At 44.2% G+C, this 18,473-nt stretch overlaps 1 protein-coding gene across 6 annotated transcripts in view; it reads right to left on the bottom strand.

Moving 5' to 3' along the window:
- The window catches only part of LOC145355536 (protein piccolo-like), a 480,857-nt gene that overhangs the window by 169,317 nt on the left and 293,067 nt on the right, over positions 1–18,473 (bottom strand). For 5 of the 6 annotated variants that reach the window (XR_013889002.1, XM_080207784.1, XM_080207785.1 and 2 more), the window contains exons 6-8: positions 3,385–5,533; positions 1,742–1,804; positions 541–677 (exon numbers count right to left, since the gene is read on the bottom strand). Coding sequence is in view for 5 of the 6 variants with exons in the window: in XM_080207784.1 (XP_080063910.1) it covers positions 541–677; positions 1,742–1,804; positions 3,385–5,533 (2,349 nt within the window). In the remaining variant the exon portion in view is untranslated. The remainder of the gene's footprint in view (positions 1–540; positions 678–1,741; positions 1,805–3,384; positions 5,534–18,473) is intronic. The other variant, XM_080207786.1, reaches the window with a different exon arrangement.

Here is an 18,473-nt window from a genome sequence, read left to right as displayed (position 1 = left end):
ATGAAGAGAGGCTGAATAGACTGGGTTTGTACTCATTGGAGTTTAGAAGGATGAGGGGGGATCTTATAGAGACATATAAGATAATGAAGGGGATGGACAGGGTAGAGGTAGAGAGATTCTTCCCGCTCAGAAAGGACAGCAGGACTGGAGGGCACAGCCTCAAGATGGGGGGGGCGGGGGCAGTTTAGAACGGAGTTGAGGAGGAACTTCTTCACTCAAAGGGTGGTGAATCTCTGGAATTCTCTGCCCGTTGAAGTGGTGGAGGCTGCCTCGCTAAATATATTTAAGACACGGGTAGATAGGTTTTTGGTAGGCAAGGGAATTAAGGGTTATGGGGAGAAAGCGGGAAAGTGGAACTTATTGAATGGCGGGGCAGGTTCGAAGGGATAGATGGCCTACTCCTGCTCCTATTTCTTATGTTCTTATCTCTTGTACGAAACTGCAGAAGTTAGATCAATAACTACATTGTAACTTCAGTAGGAATTGGAAATGAATAATAATGATGAATGCAAAAGTTAAAACTGCGAAATGGTTCCTTACTTCTGTAGGCTGTTGTTCCGGTTGCCTCGAGTGGGTTAACTTCTCTGGAAGTTTGCGATTTATGGCAGGTGTATCCTCAAGGCGAGACTCGCGTGGCTTGTCAAACCAATCTGTTTCTTCGCGACGAAGGTGATAGGCTTTGAAAATCAAGGAAATGTCAATTTCCCAGGTCAGACAACAGGAGTTCAGGATTGCATGTTGCTGTCAGGAGGGGGACACCATATGGAATATTTGGCCACTGCCACATGCAAGTCTATGCATTTTTCAATATTTTCATGCAAGATTACAACCAGACTATGACGATTGATTGAAAGTGCAATTGTTGACCAGGAAGGTAATTTGTAAATATATCACAGATTTTTGAACTAGAAGTTAAAGATGTGCAAACCATCTGATGTTGAAATCATTAGATAGTTTTCTGAACTTTAATAGCATAAATATTGTCATTGCCCCATCATTATTATGTTAATTTTTTTGTATGAATAATTATATAGTTAGCTGTAAAATATAAAGTCAAAACTACATAAAGAAGTATCTTCATCATCTGGAGTCACAGCCAGATTAGTTGACTGAAAATATTTTCATTGAATCAATTATTTTTCAGAGTTGTGATGAGAAAATGGAAAATGATCAAGACAACAAAAACTCTGCCATAGATTCTGGGAAACATGCATTGCTGAGTTTCAAAACCAAGGGTCAAGATAGTGGACAACATAAGGATATAATAGTTAAAATGAAAAGTGGCTGATCTTTCATTGTTTCAATGATCTATCTCAATTTGTAGGATACTGGATGTTGACTGACCAAGGGCTAGATTTTCCATCCATTGACAATGAATGTGTGAGAAATCTACCCCAAATCTTTTGAGGGAAATTATTTTACTGAAGGAAGATCTTGGAAGCCAGCTGTATGCTGAAAAACGGGGCAATTGAGTTTGGTTTTGGATTTGCATTTGTCTAATCTCAAGCAGTTAAATCCTTAGTTAAAACATGAAGCATTTTAGTTGATGAGGTGAATACTGAAACTAAAAGTCTAGCACCATAATACATGTAGATTTGTCTTTTGCCTCCTGTGGTAATTTCAATACACAAATCTTCCCAAGAACCAATGACCATGCCTTGTGATGTCACTCAGTGCTCCTCCATTAGTTAGCAAACTCAATTTTACAAAGCTCAAAGTCTAACCAAATCATTCAACTCACAATTTATTTCAATGAACTTAGTTTGGTTGGGTTCAGTTAATTGTTTCAGTGTTGTGCACACCCCTGTTTGATATAAAGCAAGAGAAGGGAAAAAGAAAGAAAAAAAGCAGTATCAGAATAGTTTGGTTTCTCAGATAATCTTGATTTTATTTATATGTGATGAAGGACACCAAGAAATCTAACTGCAGTGATCTCTGCTGAAACAAATCAGCAGCAACCTCTTTAAACTCAAATTTATTTACAATAAAATTAATGAGAAATCTAGAACTGTTTTAGAAAATAACCTTAAAATTGAGAAACACATTTTGTGTGTATCTGTACTATATCATTAGTGCTTAAAGATTCAAAAAAAATTGTTCATGAGATATGGGTGTTGCTGGTTAGGCCGACATTTATTGTCCATCCCTCATCACTCGAGAAGAATATTTCCAACAGTTTTATCATTAAATGTGCACAGAGATTGTCACACTGATAATGTTGCCAGAGTACACATTGACTCAGGACTGTGGCACATTGGGTAATATCCTTGTCTCTGGGCCAGAAGCTCCAAGTTCAAGTCCCACTCCAGAACTTGATGACCAAGGAAGGTGCATTCGTAACATGGCCTTACAAATCCTTCCAACATACGCCAAAGGCAAGCGGTAAGAGCAGAGAAATGTGATGGAAAGAACGCTGGAGTCTCTACCCATCACTATCCATAGCTCCAAATGACAACATACATGCAAAAGTGAATGTTGTCTCACCACATAGAAATCCCTGGGTGAACTGTACCACACCATCATCACACACTGAGCAATGCCATTCACTAACCTCATGTTGTGTACAGCTACCATGTTAAAACTATGGCACAGGGAGCATTGCCTATCTGAAAAGTCAGACACATTTGTGTATTCTATTTGTTTTTGATGTTAAGCACTGCACACAGGCATCTCCTGAGTACAGCCAACTCCAAAATATAAAAATAAGCAAATGAGAAATAAATTGTCAGAATCTCATCTTCATTATCCTAGTTAAACTATATGTTAAAATGATCAAAACACAACACTTCCAACATTTTCTAATTCTTCATCATTTGTTTAAAATAAATATTGTAGGAAGTTTTAAAGACATCTTCCCCATTTTTATTAAATTATCATGTTGGAATAAAATTATTCTAAACATCCTACAATATAGATTGACATTACAATAACAATGCTACTAATTTCCTCATGGCTTCAGAACACTTAGAGCTAATACGTGGGAATGGTTTTAGAAGCAAAGGAATGTAGATGGTTTCACTTACAGAAAATGAAATCATAAAAGAAATGGAAAAAAAAACATGTTCCTCAAAATCTTTCCAAGTTTGCAGGATCACAGATTATATAACATTGTACACATTCAACTGAAATTCATGTTTGCAGTTCATTAACATTCTAATTTCCTTATTTGAAAATGGTTGACAGGAAATTCTCAGTGTGAAACTTCTCTAATGTTTGTAACATGCTTGCATGAGGAAACCTTTCTCGCTGAGGTACACACAAATACACAAATGAAAATAAAGTACAAGCAAGAACGAGAGTCCATAAAGAATAAACAGAAACTATATACATGCATAGAAGGGGAATTCTGTTGATGATAACACAAAATCCTGAGTCCCATTTTACCTTCACTGTCTGACATGGCATGTTGGAAGTCATCCATGATAAATGCTATGTCACGGTCATATCCACGTGTCCGTGACTCCTCTCTCATGTGTTGTTGTACTTCTGGCAGTGAGTGGCTCGAACCAAATTGTTCCCTTGTATCAGCAGATATTGGTGGCAATGGACCAGCTGCTGCTCGTGCCATTCCCATTGGCTGTCCGACAGGACTCAAGGGGCTCTCTTCCTCTGAGTTCTGGGCTACTATGGGGATTCTCCCTCTACTGTGACTAATAGGTAAACTGGACGGCTTTGTTCGTACAGAGGGAATGCTATGTGCATAGGCAATATCTAATGCATCAGTTTCCTGACCTTTTATCCGCAGAGATGTATTGGAAGGGTCTCTTTTAATTGTTAAATCAAGTCCATAAACTGATGAGGGCCTGCATCTGGTTCCACTCGTGTACGCTTTGTCAATTTCATCATCTAATGCTGATCTGATTGCTGGCCCCAGAAACTTCTGCTGGTCTCGGATATTCTTTCTTAGGCTAAACGTTATATCATCCTGAATAAGCCTTGCTCGGGAGGTAGCACCAGTAACTGCTGATGTAGTTCCCAAGTAACTCGGGAAATCAGACTCTACATCACGGGCTTCTTGAATCGGCAAAAACTTGGAGAATTTGGGGTCGAGCAACTGCTTTTTATGTTTGCTCTGCTTTTGGTAAAGAATAGATGGCGGTAATTGCTTTGCAGCTTGTTTTTCCAAAGTAAGCCTCCCTATGCTGTATTTTTCAGACTTTGGAAAGTGTTTGTAACCGCTATCGCCATGGTAATATTGAGGAAGGCCAGAAAGATGTTCTAAACCTTCAGTACCTCTGCGGAACTCTTGTTTAATTTGTTGCTTTAACAGTTTTAGTTCGTAAGGATCCTCCATGGAATCGTCATCTGCTTTGCCATACGAGTGTAACCGGGTTGAGGCCTGCAGGGGCCCAATGAAATCTTTCACATCCCCAGTTCTGCGCGATTCACTCGCACGAAGCAGACGCTCGTTTTTTTGGACCTCCTTTTGTAAATCATGAAGATTGAATCCAGTGGTGAGGGAACTGGATCCTTTAGTGAGTTCACCAATGTCATCAATCAGAACATAATTCCGAGGTGTGTGATGTTCTAAATCAGCATAATAAGATTCTGCAGTAATGTTTGACATTGGACTACTTGCTATGGTTCCCCTTTCATCCAGCCCTATTCTAAGATCTAAATTACTGTATTTACTACCCAAGTGAGGTACTGCATATGTGCTGTCAGCAGAAGTGGAAGACAGCAGAAGAGATTGAGAATGGATCACTTCGTAGTCTGTCGTTATTTTGGGTTCAAGGTCAACAAGTGTTGTCTGTCTTGGTTTTTGTTGAATCAGCATCATTTGTGATGGGTGAGCATAGACTGTTGGTTGGGTTTGAGAAGGAGAGGGCTGCTGTTGATAAGTGATAGTGGGGACAGCCTGATATGTGGATTGGGTTTGATAGGGCAAAACTTGCTGATGATACAATGCCTGTTCTTGGTAAGGAGACTGCTGTTGGAATTGAGTTTGGGTCTGGGTTGGTTGAGGAGTAGCGTACTGGTATTGTGTATAATGGCTTGGAGTGGTTGCATACTGAGATTGTGCCTGAGTCTGAGCTGACAAAAACTGATCATAATCAGGCTGTGGTGCAGTTCTCGGTCTCTCCAACCCACATTGTCCATCCATTCTTGTCTCTCTTATGTTGCTAACTTCACTATCAGACATATAATCTCGTTCTTCAGCCACACCCTGCAAGTAGGCACGTTCCCTTTTCTCTCTTTCTTTCAGCAAGGCTTCTTTTCTTCGATTGATGCCCATTTCCAAATATCGTAATTTGGCATCAATTTCTTTTTCTTCTTCATCTAGTTCTGCCTGTTTTTTCCGGAGTTTGGAGGACTCTCTTTCCACCAGTTCCAATTCCCTGTCAATGTCCTGCAGAATTTTAGCTCTGGCCATGGTGTTAGTCCGGCAAACTCTTCTGCGGGAAACTGAGCTGACGGTGGAAAATGCTGCTTGGCTCCCAGTGACTCCAGCCTCCTCTGGAGGAGGATTAGGAAGAGTTCTCTTCACTTTTTTCTGAGTACCTACTGGTGTGGAGTTTTGAGAACCTATACTCTGAAACAAAAATGCATTATTCAAATCAATATTGTTTGCAATGGTCAATAAGTTGCCACCAAAAGATTAAAATCCAAGCAAGAGAAGACAAAATCACACATTTAAACTAACAAGTACATTTTATGTTTGTTGAGGTATTGTTGAGTATATCCCTACTTATACAAAAGTAAAATACTGGACATTTAACATTAAAACAGAACGTGTTAGAAATGTGCAGCCCCTGTGGATATAGAAATAAAGTTAATGGTTCTGATTACAGAACAGGAGGAGGCCACTCAACCTATCAGCTCCATGCTGCTTCTCTATCAAGTGATCTGAAGAGTCCCATTCTCCCAGCTCCATTCCCAAAATGAGGCAAGTTTATTTTGCTCACGTCTGTCAAATTTCTTTTTAAGATTATTCATTGTCGCCACTCCCAATAACCTTGTGGCAGCAAGTTCCAAGTCATATTGAGTGAGACAATTTTGATGTAACTATAAAATAATGAGGGGCATAGACAAGGTAGATAATCAATATCTTTTCCTAAAGGTAGGGGAGTCTAAAACTAGAGGGTATAGGTTTAAGGTGAGAGCGGAGAGATACAAAAGTGTCCAGAGGGGCAATTTTTTCACACAGAGGGGGTGAGTGCCTGGAACAAGCTGTCAGAGGTAGTATTAGAGGCAGGAACAATTTTATCCTTTAAAAAGCATTTAGACAGCTGCATGGATAAGATGGGTATAGAGGGATATGGGGCAAATGTGGGCAATTGGGATTAGCTTAGGGGATTTTAAAAAAGGAACGGCATGGACAGGTTGGGCCAAAGGGCCTGTTTCCATGCTGTAAACCTCTATGACTCTAACCACCACTTGCTGAATAAGAAGTTCTTTCTCACATTCCTCCCTCTACCTCTTGCCCAAAACTTTAAATCTGTGTCCTCTGATCCTTGCCCCATCAACAGAGAGAGTTTTTCTATGTCCACCTTATTTAAATCACAGCTCTTGCACACCTCATCAAATTTCTCTCCAGTCCCCTTTTCTCCAAGGATAACAGCCCCAGTTTCAGCAATTTAACTTTGGAGCTAAAGTCACCTCCAGAAACATTTCTGCCAATTCTTCTCTGCACCCTCTCACCGCACGTTTAGTCCTTCCTAAAGTGTGATGACCAGAACTGGACAAAATATTCTTGTTGTGGTCTAAGCAGTTCTTTATACTCATTTAATGTACTTTCCCCAAACAAAATAATCTTTCATTGCACAGGGAGGAGTTAGAAATGTAATTGAGTTTAAACAGGTGACTGCAGAAGGTGGAAAAATAGCAATAGGGAAGACAGTTATTGTTATTATTTATTAGTCACATGTAGTCTTGCATTAACACTGCAATGAAGTTACTGTGAAAATCCCCTAGTCGCCACACTCCAGTGCCTGTTCGGGTACACTGAGGGAAAATTTAGCACGGTCAATTCACCTCACCAACACATCTTTTGAACTGTGGGAGGAAACCAGAGCACCTGAAGGGAGCCCACGCAGACACGGGGAGAATGTGCAGATTCTGCACAGACAATTTTTGACTGTCCCACTGGTTAACCATCTGTCCTGTGGGAGACATCCCTCGACAGTAAGAAGTTAGTCAATGGGGAATGGTAAACCCCATTACCTGTTGTCTTTAACATACGACACACTGGCCGTTTTGCCTTTTGCCAGAGATATTGAAAATGTTGGGGGGGGGGCGGAGATTTCCTCCCAAAAAACTAAGTGCCCAACAGGTGAGAAAACAGGATCCCCCCCCACCCCCCCGCCCCCCACCACCATCCCCCCCCCCACCCCCGCACCATCCCCCCCCCCCACCATCCCCCCCCGCCACCACCACCATCCCCCCCCCCACCACCATCCCCCCCCCAACCACCACCACCATCCCCCCCCCCACCACCACCACCATCCCCCCCCCCACCACCACCACCATCCCCCCCCCCACCACCACCACCATCCCCCCCCCCCCACCACCACCATCCCCCCCCCCACCATCCCCCCCCCAACCACCACCATCCCCCCCCCCACCATCCCCCCCCCAACCACCACCACCATCCCCCCACCACCACCACCATCCCCCCCCCAACCACCACCATTCCCCCCCCCACCACCACCATTCCCCCCCCCACCACCACCATTCCCCCCCCACCACCACCATCCCCCCCCCCCACCACCACCACCACCACCCCCCCCCACCACCACCACCACCACCCCCCCCCCACCACCACCACCACCACCCCCCCCCCACCACCACCATCCCCCCCCCCAACCACCACCATCCCCCCCCCCAAACCACCACCATTCTCCCCACCCACCCACACAGACACACTGTTTCTTGGGCGAACTTAGTTGATTGCATTTCTGGCACTCTGTCCTTCACAGAGTTAGCTGGTGTACGTGTGTGGGGGGGTGGATGGGGGACACAGAGTGCTAATCCCACCAGAGAGGCCAGTGTCGGCATGCTGTGCGGACCACTGCACATGCATCAGTCTCCCTGTAGGAAGGTGGGCACGTGCGCACTGGCCACCTCCCCCACAATCACAGGCCTCCTGATCGTCAGCCTCCCAATGGTTTTCCCAACTCCTTCCCCCTTGATCACCAGCTCCGACAGCCTCCCATGAGCAGCCGTCCTCCTGCCCCCCAGTGGCCCTCCCTGATCACCCGCCTCCCTCTTGCAGAGTGCACAGTAGTGTCCCTTACCCCACTACCACCATTCAGCCTGCCCCTCATCACTGACACATGTCAGATGGACAGTGTCAGGGTTCCAAGCTGGTAGTGCCAGGCTTCAACTGCCCAAGGTGCAGCCCCTGCCTCTGACCTCCCAGGACCCTTAATGGCCCTCACCAGCAAGGCCACCACCACATAGTTCCCATTGCTGCGACCGGCTTTAATCCCCACTGGTGGTACCTCCCCAGGGAGGGTCAGAAACATTAGTGAGCCCGTCCCAGGCTTGTTCATGAGATTCAAATATCAACTTCAATCTGATAATCAGCCTCACACTGTTTCCTGGCATGAGGCTGATTACACCATAAAAAATACCCAGGAAAGTAGTGTCCGGCCGGACACTGGTCACGATTCCCATTCCCACGGGATTTTCCCATTGTGTTGTGCTACTCGAGCAGCGCAGCGGGCCAGGAAAACCACGCCCCAGATCTCTGCAGAAAGGGATATCATCTTTCTGTCCTTGTGACTTTCTTGTTCAGGACAGTACTTCTGTTACATTTTGGAAAATACCAAAGTTTGAGCATTCTCATAGAAAGGAGTATCATGTGTCATAGTAACTCACTTGGAAAGAGAAAGACTCCAGTTTAAAGAGACTATCTTCAGAAATGACAGCTTACATCAACCACTGTCCCACTGGAATTTCAAGATCAACAAAGAAATATCGGGACATACAGTTCTGCTTCTCTAACAGACATTGGTCCCTCATTAAGCGAGCGCACCAATGCTTCTACTTTCTCAAGAGGCTAAGGAAATTTGGCATGTCAGCTACGACTGTTTCCAACTTTTATAGATGCACCATAGAAAGTATTCTTTCTGGTTGTATCACTGCTTGGTATGGCTCCTGCTCAGGTATCAGGGCTGGTAAGGCTACACCTGGAGTACTATGTACAGTTTTTTCTTCCTTACTTCAGAAAGGATATACTGGCACTGGAGGGGGTGCAAAGGGAGATTCACCCGGGTGATTCTGGAGTTGAGAGGGTTGGCTTATGAGGAGCGACTGAGCAGACTGGGGCTATACTCATTGGAATTCAGAAGAATGAGGGGAGATCTTATAGAAACATAAAAGATTATGAAGGGAATCGATAAGATAGGTTGTTTCTACTGGCGGGCGAAACTAGGACTAGGGGGCATGGCCTCAAAGTAAGGCAAAACAGATTTAGGACTGAGTTGAGGAGGAACTTCTTCACACAAAGGGTTGTGAATCTGTGGAATTCCCTGCCCAGTTGAGGCTCCCTCATTGAATGTTTTTAAGGCAAGGATAGATAAATTTTTGAACAGTAAAGGAATTAAGGGTTATGGTGAGAAGGAGAATAAGTGGAGCTGAGTCCACGAAAAGATCAGCCATGATCTTATTGAATGGCGGAGCAGGCTCGAGGGGCCAGGTGGCCGACTCCTGCTCCTAGTTCTTATGTTCTTACAAAGAGTTGTGAACAAAGCCCAGTCTTTCATCCAAACCAGCCTCCCATCCATTGACCCAGTTTACACTTCCAACTGCCTCGGAATAGCAACTGGTATCATCAAGGACCACACACAGCCAGACATTCTCTCCTCCACCTTCTTCCATCGGGAAAAATATACACAAGTCTGAGGTCATGTACCAACTGACTCAAGGACAGCTTCTTCCCTGTTGTCATCAGCCTTTTGTACCCTAACTGTGACTGAACATAAGAACATAAGAAATAGGAGCAGGAGTAGGCCATCTAGCCCTTCGAGCCTGCCCCGCCATTCAATAAGATCATGGCTGATCTGTCGTGTCTCAGTTCCACATTCCCGCCCTCTCCCCATAACCCTTAATCCCCTCTCTTATCAAAAACCCATCAACCCGCGTCTTAAAAATATTTAGCGAGGCAGCCTCCACCACTTCAACGGGCAGAGAATTCCAGAGATTCACCACCCTTTGAGTGAAGAAGTTCCTCCTCAACTCCGTTCTAAACCGCCCCCCCCCCCTTTATCTTGAAGCTGTGCCCTCTAGTCCTACTGTCCTTTCTGAGCGGGAAGAGTCTCTCCACCTCTATCCTATCCATCCCATTCAACATCTTATATGTCTCGATGAGATCTCCCCTCATTCTTCTGAACTCTAACGAGTACAAGCCTAGTTTATTCAGCCTCTCCTCATAGCTCAACCCCCTCAACTCCGGTATCAGCCTAGTAAACCTCCTCTGCACTCCCTCCAAGGCCAAAATATCCTTGCGTAAGTGAACACCACATTTTGCACTCTCTCCTTTCTTTCCCTTTGTACGGTATGTTTCATCTGAATATTGTGCAAGAAGCAATACTTTTCACTGGATACAACTTTGTGACAACAATAAATTAAATTCCTATTATTCCACCTTCTCCACTCTGAACTTGTGTGCTTGTGTGTATGTTAGTGTGTGTATGTTAATGTGCGTATGTGTGTGTGTATGTTAGTGTGCGTATGTGTGTGTGTATGTTAGTGTGTGTATGTTAATGTGCGTATGTGTGTGTGTATGTTAGTGTGCGTATGTGTGTGTGTATGTTAGTGTGCGTATGTGTGTGTGTATGTTAGTGTGCGTATGTGTGTGTGTATGTTAGTGTGTGTATGTTAATGTGCGTATGTGTGTGTGTATGTTAGTGTGCGTATGTGTGTGTGTATGTTAGTGTGCATATGTTAGTGTGCGTATGTTAGTGTGCGTATGTTAGTGTGCGTATGTTAGTGTGCGTATGTTAGTGTGCGTATGTTAGTGTGCGTATGTGTGTGTCTGTGAGTGAATCTGTGAGTGTGTGTGAATTTGTGCATGTGAGTGTATGTGTGTGCGTGTGAATGCAAGTGAGTGTGAGTGTGATTGTGTGTTGTGAGTTGTGGGATATTTTGGATGTTTGTACTTTTTTAATACATCTTACACTTTTACCTGAGTGTTTTTCGCAATAAAACTCATTCCTTACTTGTTAGCTCTGGCTGTGATTGGCTTCTTCTCCATACATTTTGTCAACAGCTTGAAGAAAGTCAAGATTTAAGAATGGAATATAGTATTGATTTACAAATCTTGGATGAAATAAAGTTTGAAGAATCAGATGAAAGGAATACAGCTGCCTGAAGGGGTTTTGATTTGTGAGTTAGTTTTGAAGCAAGGTTATTAGACATTTATTGAATGCAATTGGGAAGAGTGTAGAATTCTAGGTGTTAAAACCACAGACAAATTGAGTTCAAAGTGGAGTCATGAGAATGCAGTTCACACATCTGTCTTAAAAGGCTGGCTTCCAATGTGAGTTTTTTTTAGCTAGGAGAAGATCAATAGGGAGTGAAGGTAGATCAGTAGCTGTGTAAGTCTGTACTGGCAAGTGAGGTAGAAAGGAGAAAGAGAAGCAGAAAAAAAAGTTACAATCAGAGCCACGCCCAGTTGGAACTCTCCAGAAAGCAAAACTCTCGGCTGTAAGCTGCTGATTCGAAAACCTCAGAGATAAACTGCATTGAACCGAAGACAGCTTCCTAAAATAACTCATGGGTGGTAACTATTTGCTGGGTTTGGCTGATAGAATTAAACTGGATGGGATGATTGTTATTGGACAAGGGACATATCTCAGAGCAACGTAGACAGCTGGGTTAATTCCAGAATATGGTGTATAGCTTTATTGTGGTTCAGACAATGCATTTGTCCAGTGTCGAGGCAACCACCTTGTGAGCAGCCAATAAAGGAAGTGACAAGGAAAATGTTGTATCTCCTGTTCTTGTGTGAGGAGGTGTTGTGGGAAGAGGACAAGCAGTTGAGGCGACTGAGGACTAGATTGTGCCGTCACAGAGAGACCAGTCCCTTTAAAGCACTGAAAGGAGGATAGGAAAAGATGTGATGCTGGTAAACTCGCAGCAGAGTAGGCAAAATAGCAGGGGATGATTCATTGACTTTGGTGGCTGGTGGGTGGAAAGGGAACCTTAATTTAGTTTTGTGCAGTGCAGAAAGGGATCAGCATAAAAGGTTTAGGTATGGCCAAGGACCTCGTCAACAATAACGGGGGGAATGAAAAGCAAAATACTGCGGATGATGGAAATCTGAAACAAAAAGAGGAAATTCTGCATCATTAGAGCCGATGCAATGGAGATACTGGGGGAATGGAACACAATCTTTACAGGAAGTACACTAAGGCAGTTGTGGATGTTCCTGGGTTCATAGCAAATATTTGTTATCGCCAAATCCCAGGAGCTGGAAAGAGAAGGGAAAAAATTCCCTTCCCTTTCCTCATGTTCTTCTGGATTGTAATCTCTCTCATGCTGAAGTGTCATCAATCTCTGTCACAGCTGACCTCCTTCCTACAAAAACAACTCTGACAGTTGCACAATATTTGGCAAGTTAATATTTCCCATTATTGAACAGAAAGCCTTGTTTTCACAATTAGATCACTGAATTGGCACAGATTCTCTTGTCCCTCCTAGACTTTTAGAGCAGGAAAATAAATACTTCAACAGACGGTGATTCCAGCTACAGAGAACAAACACAGCTTACTGAAGGGAAGACAGCAGGAAATCAATACGTCTGATCTCAACATTGGGATTTTTAAGGAGATATCGCCAATAAATTCCAGCAAAGGGGAAAGGTGAAGAAAACAAAACTGGGACCCTTTGATGATAAGATGATGATGAAACAACTCCAGTATTGAAATTTTGCTCTGCATTCCAATATCAAAATGACAATGATCCGAGCACTGAACCATCACAATCACCTTGCCCACCATCCTGAAAACCACAACTCGATCTTCTCTATCCTTCAGCCAATTTATATCAAAGCTGACATTGACCATCCAACCTTGTTAACAAGCATTTTTTGTTGCCCCTTTGTCAAAGATTTCCTTTAAATCCATATCATCAGCATCCATTGCATTCCCTTCATCAATCTTCTCTGTGATTTCATCAAAAAAAAATTCGTCAAACTCCATTTGTCTTTGAACAATTCTGCACTAGCTAACTCGAATCTCTCCAAATGCCTATTGATCTTTATGTATAAGATAATGAAGGGGATGGATAGGGTGGAGGTAGAGAGATTCTTCCCGCTCAGAAAGGACAGCAGGACTAGAGGGCACAGCCTCAAGATAAAGGGGGGGGGAGGGGAGTTTAGAACGGAGTTGAGGAGGAATTTCTTCACTCAAAGGGTGGTGAATCTCTGGAATTCTCTGCCCATTGAAGTGGTGGAGGCTACCTCGCTAAATATATTTAAGTCACGGGTAAATAGGTTTTTGACAGACAAGGGAATTAAGGCTTATGGGAAGAGAGTGGGAAAGTGGAACTGATCCACTTCAGATCAGCCATGATCTTATTGAATGGCGGGGCAGGCTTGAAGGGCTAGATGGCCTACTCCTGCTCCTATTTCTTATGTTCTCATGTACTCCAATAATTGTTTCTGAAAGCTTACCCAACAATGATATTATACTTACTGCCGTGTAATTATCAGGAATACTGTTTCTGGAACAAGGGGTCATAGTTAATGATTAGAAGCTCTTTTCCCTGAAGCTGTGTTTTGGACATATACATTGTGTAAAATATCCTGTCTTGCCTTCCCCTACTGTTTATTTTCCATAGCCGTGCTGTTAGTGTTGCATCCGGAACAATTGGGAATCAGTGGAAAGGATTTCATGCCCTTTTGGTAGTTTTGGTGGGCTTTTTCACCGGCTTTTGGTGGGCAAGATTCTGGAATTTGGGTCTTTAAACTGAATCAATTCCTCCTGAGCCTTGATGTCTCCCTGAAGGATGAACTCATTCTGCTACTGCAGGTCCACCTGCCTTCAAACTGTTCAGATTTCTCTAACATTAAATCCTCCTTGGTTTGCAAAAAGCACATCAACTATAATGTGTTCACAAATTAACCCGTGCGTTAAAGCTCCCTACTGGCTGTAAGTCATCACTAAATCAATCAACAGATTCACCCAGCTTTTGAATCCTTTGGTTGAATCTTGCCAGTTCAATTAGTAAATTCATCTTGGGGATGAATGATCAAAATCTCTCTGTACCTGTTCACAGGATGCCAACTTCTCTTCTCATGAGGATATCATCAGCTATGGTCCTAATTATGTATAAAAGGTACAGACTGATATTCTTGTGCCATCCCTTGTTAGATCAAAGCTGTTCAGAACCTTTCAAACTACCACCTCCAGAACTGCTATCAATGTCCTTGTTGCAGACACTCAATGTGTTGGGGGGACTGCTGAGGGGTAGACTGCTGACGGTGTGCGTGACTCTCCGGCCAAAGTACATTTTATTTTTGCCCTTCTTCGTTGTGAAATGGAGCTGTTTTGATGTCTTCACTGAGAGTTACCAATCTGTGGCCTTAGTTTCTTAGTCTTGACCTCCAGCGTCCCCATCATGTTTTGATGACTTTTCACTTGCTCTTTCAGTGACTTGGAGGTAGTCAGTATATAGTTTTTCTTAAAATTATTTATTTACACTCCATTGTTCTCTGGACACAGTTTGTGGCCTCTTGGTCATCTCACCTTGGTGTTATACTCATAGAATCATACAGAAGGAGGCCATTCAGCCCATTGAGTCTACACTGACCACAATCCCACCCAGGCCCTATTCCCGTAACCCCACACATTTACCTTGCTAAGCCCCCTGACACTCAGCTGCATATATTTAATTTGTTGAGCTGAATCCAAAGCTCTGACCAAGAGACATTGAGACTCAGAACATTGACTCGATTTTCTCTCTACAGATGCTGTCAGACCTGCTGAGATGTTCCAGCATTTTCTGTTTGCGTTTTAGATTCCAGCATCCGCAGTATTTTGCTTTTATACTATGCAGATATTTAATGTCTTTGTGTATGCTAATAAAAGCCCCAACCCATACTGCCATGAGTGACAGTTGAAAAGAGAGATTATATAGGTGCATTGCATTTGGAATCCCATTTACAACTGGTAACATTCTATCAGATCTATTCTTGGGCTCACTGTTAGCACCAACATGAGGTCTAACTCATAGGCCAAGCCTTTGCAGATAATAATCTGATTGATAAATTGCAATGCTGTGGGATTTATTCTTTGAATTAGAAAACTCAAAGCAGCTGGCAAGAAAAACTAATTTCAAACCTTGAAAGCCAGATCACAAACCGATTTGTGAGTCAATACAAAGTTAATTTTAATTTATTTATTAGAGTCACAAATAAGCTTACAGTAACATCGCAATGAAGTTACTGTGAAAATCCCCGAGTTGCCACACTCTGGCACCTGTTCAGGTATACTGAGGGAGAATTTAGCATGGTTAATGCACCTAATCAGCAGTGTGGGACTGTGGGAGGAAACCGGAGCACCCGGGGGAAACCCACGCAGACATGGGGAGAAAGTGCAGACTCCCCACAGACAATGATCCAAGGCCAGAATCGAATCTGGGTCCCTGGCGATGTGAGGCAGCAGTGCTAACCAGTGTGCCACCCATCTTAACATCATTGTCTGATTTAACAGAACCATTAACCCTTTACACCAAAAGGATGTATCAGAGTTACAAATAGAAACAAAGATTCTGAAAGTGTATTAAAAATGACAACATGATTAGTAATAGAAAATTCAGCAGGCCCACATGTTAAGCTTCCCAATATGGAAGGTGGTTAAAGGGAAGATTACTGAGGCACTGAACATAATTTCTCTAAATTATGCATCAATGAGCAATACAAATCGGAGAGTTCGTAGAAACCTACAGTGCAGAAAAGGCCATTCAGCCCATCATGTTTGCACCAACTCTCTGACAGAGTTCCTTACCCAGGCCCTCTCCCCCACCTTATCCTCGTAACCACACACATTCACCATGGCCGATCCCTCTAAGTTACACATCTTTGATTTGTTGCAAATATCACCATCCTGTTCAAGAATGGTTGACGAAGGTGACAAAAGCTTCGCATGAAGAAGAATTGGAAGAGAAGAATAGTGAGAAAAGGGTAGGAAGGTAGGATTTTCGAAGATAAGTGTCACTGAACTAATTCCTGCATTGACCCAAGGTGATAAATGACCTCCTTCTTTGCTGTAATGTTTAATTTCTGATTGAGATTAAAGGCACTCTAACCTTCATTGATTCATGAATTGTCACAGGCAGGAATAGAAGATATTTCCAGCTTTTTCTAGGTGTTGCGTTTGAGGCCAGTAGGTCTCCAGAATGAAGAGAATGTAATCAATGTCTTTGACACTTCTTACCTATTAATTGTGACATGGCCTTTTATTCAAATTAGTACATGAGATGCGAACATCGGTGGCGAGGCCACCATTAGCTGCCTATCCCTCATTACCCTCGAGAAGGAGGCTGTTTAATATAGTTATTAGGTCACAAATAACCAACATTAATGTGGGGGGTGGTTATCAACTGTGTTTACATCTTCTCATTTCATCCTTGTAATATACAGCACAAGTTATTCTGGACAATTTTCCATCAATATGGCATCTTCATTTCAAATATGCCTCTGATTAATCCACTTCCCTTTAAGAGCAACAGGGGTGAACTCTCAACTCAGGTTTCACAAACATTATTTAGGCCAACAATTCAGTTCAATATTCAGGCGATACTTCACTGTTCAGGATAATGGGTTGGATTCTCCGACCTCGCTCCCGGCAGGATCTCCAATCCCAGTGCAGTGAATAGAGACTTGGCTGAGCAAAGGGGGTGAATGGCCAGAGAGATCTGGCCAATGTCCTCTGAATTAGATATTGAGCCAAGGCCCATTTGAGTGGTTTACATGAACGGTTAATATCTCGTGTTAAAAAGAGAAGTTAATTATTTTTCATGCCTTTACCAATATTCTTAACAAATGTCACTAAAATTAGATTGTGATCAGGGTGTTAAACCTGTCCATAAAACACTGAGTGCACATCAAAGGAATTCTTTTGCCAAAAGTGCTTTGAGATATCTGGGTCCTTTTCGGATTTTTAGCACCATATTGGGCCCGATTTTACCAAAAATCGTGGTAAATTCGGGCGTTGGGACTGCAACAGGATCTGCACCCAAAACTGAGCAGATCGCGCCTTTACCCACACCCGATTTTGGTGCGGGTCTGATCTACGCCCCAATCGGGAGGTGCAATGATCTAAATGCATTAGCATACATTTAAATTGATTTAATGAACCGCACGCCCAGCTCTCCCGCCAAACCCCACTTTACCGGCTTTGGATCCGTTCTGGATCCGTGCTGTTATCCACCTGCAGAATAAAATCCGAAGTGGATTCCTGTTCTGCGGGGGAACCTCCGAGGCCCATCCTCCTCAAACACCCTTCGCAGACCCCCCACTAACCACCCTGGCAAACCCACCCTCCCCCGCTATCCAAACCCCCGGGAGGCAGCCTCCTCCCCCCGCGATCAAACCCCCTCCCCCAGGAGGCAGGCCCCCCACCCTCCCTTGGCAGAGCACACCCCCAACCTACCTGGATTGCTGCTCTCCCTCCCCCATCCCTCTGACCTGCACTCGTTGATGTGGAGATGCCGGTGTTGGACTGGGGTGAAGACAGTGAGAAGTCTCCCACCAGGTTAATGTGTTGTTGTGAGACTTCTGACTGCATTCATTAGACAGCCTGCAGCATCTTCCTGGCCTTCTGCTGGAGTCTGCCGGAGGAGGGGGGTGGGGTGTGTGTGGAGATTCTCCCAAGTCCATCCTCCCCCCATCCTTCACCATCCTCCCCCCACCTCCCCACTGCCCCCACCCCTCCCCATCTTCCAGCAGACGACAGGCTGTCCAACGAGTGCAGTGAGAATTCTCCCAACACCAGGTTAAAGTCCAACAGGACTTTCCAACAGGACATTAACCTGGTGTGAGACTCCTCACTGTGTCCACCCCAGTCCAACACCGGCATCTCCACATCACCGAGTGCAGGTCAGAGGGATGGGGGAGGGAGAGCAATTCAGGTAGGTTGGGGGTGTGCTCTGCCGAGGAAGGGGGGGGTGGGGGGGGGGACTGCCTCCCACGGGATTCTGCTGGGGGCGACCTCCTCAGGGGGTCTGATGACAGTGGCGGGGGGGGGGGGGGGGGGGGGGGTCCAATCGCAGCTCATCCGCCTGCACCCCCACCCCAACCCCAGCTCTCTCTGGTTTTGTTTCTCGTGCTCGGGCGCGCGCTGTTTCAGGTTTTTTTCGAACTGCACATATGCACTTCAGAGCTCCAATCATTCTGGCAGCGCTGAGCCCCACCCACAGTGCGAATCAGACTGGAACCGGCAAAAAGCGTCTGGGCGCGCTGGAGCGGGAATTTCAGGCTTGGATCCGTTTTACATCCGAATCCAGCACTTAGCCTCCAATTG

Source organism: Carcharhinus amblyrhynchos, chromosome 19 (genome assembly GCF_965287045.1).
Source record: "Carcharhinus amblyrhynchos chromosome 19, sCarAmb.v2.hapA, whole genome shotgun sequence".
Classification (NCBI taxonomy): domain Eukaryota; kingdom Metazoa; phylum Chordata; class Chondrichthyes; order Carcharhiniformes; family Carcharhinidae; genus Carcharhinus; species Carcharhinus amblyrhynchos.
This window is presented reverse-complemented; position numbering and strand designations above follow the sequence as displayed.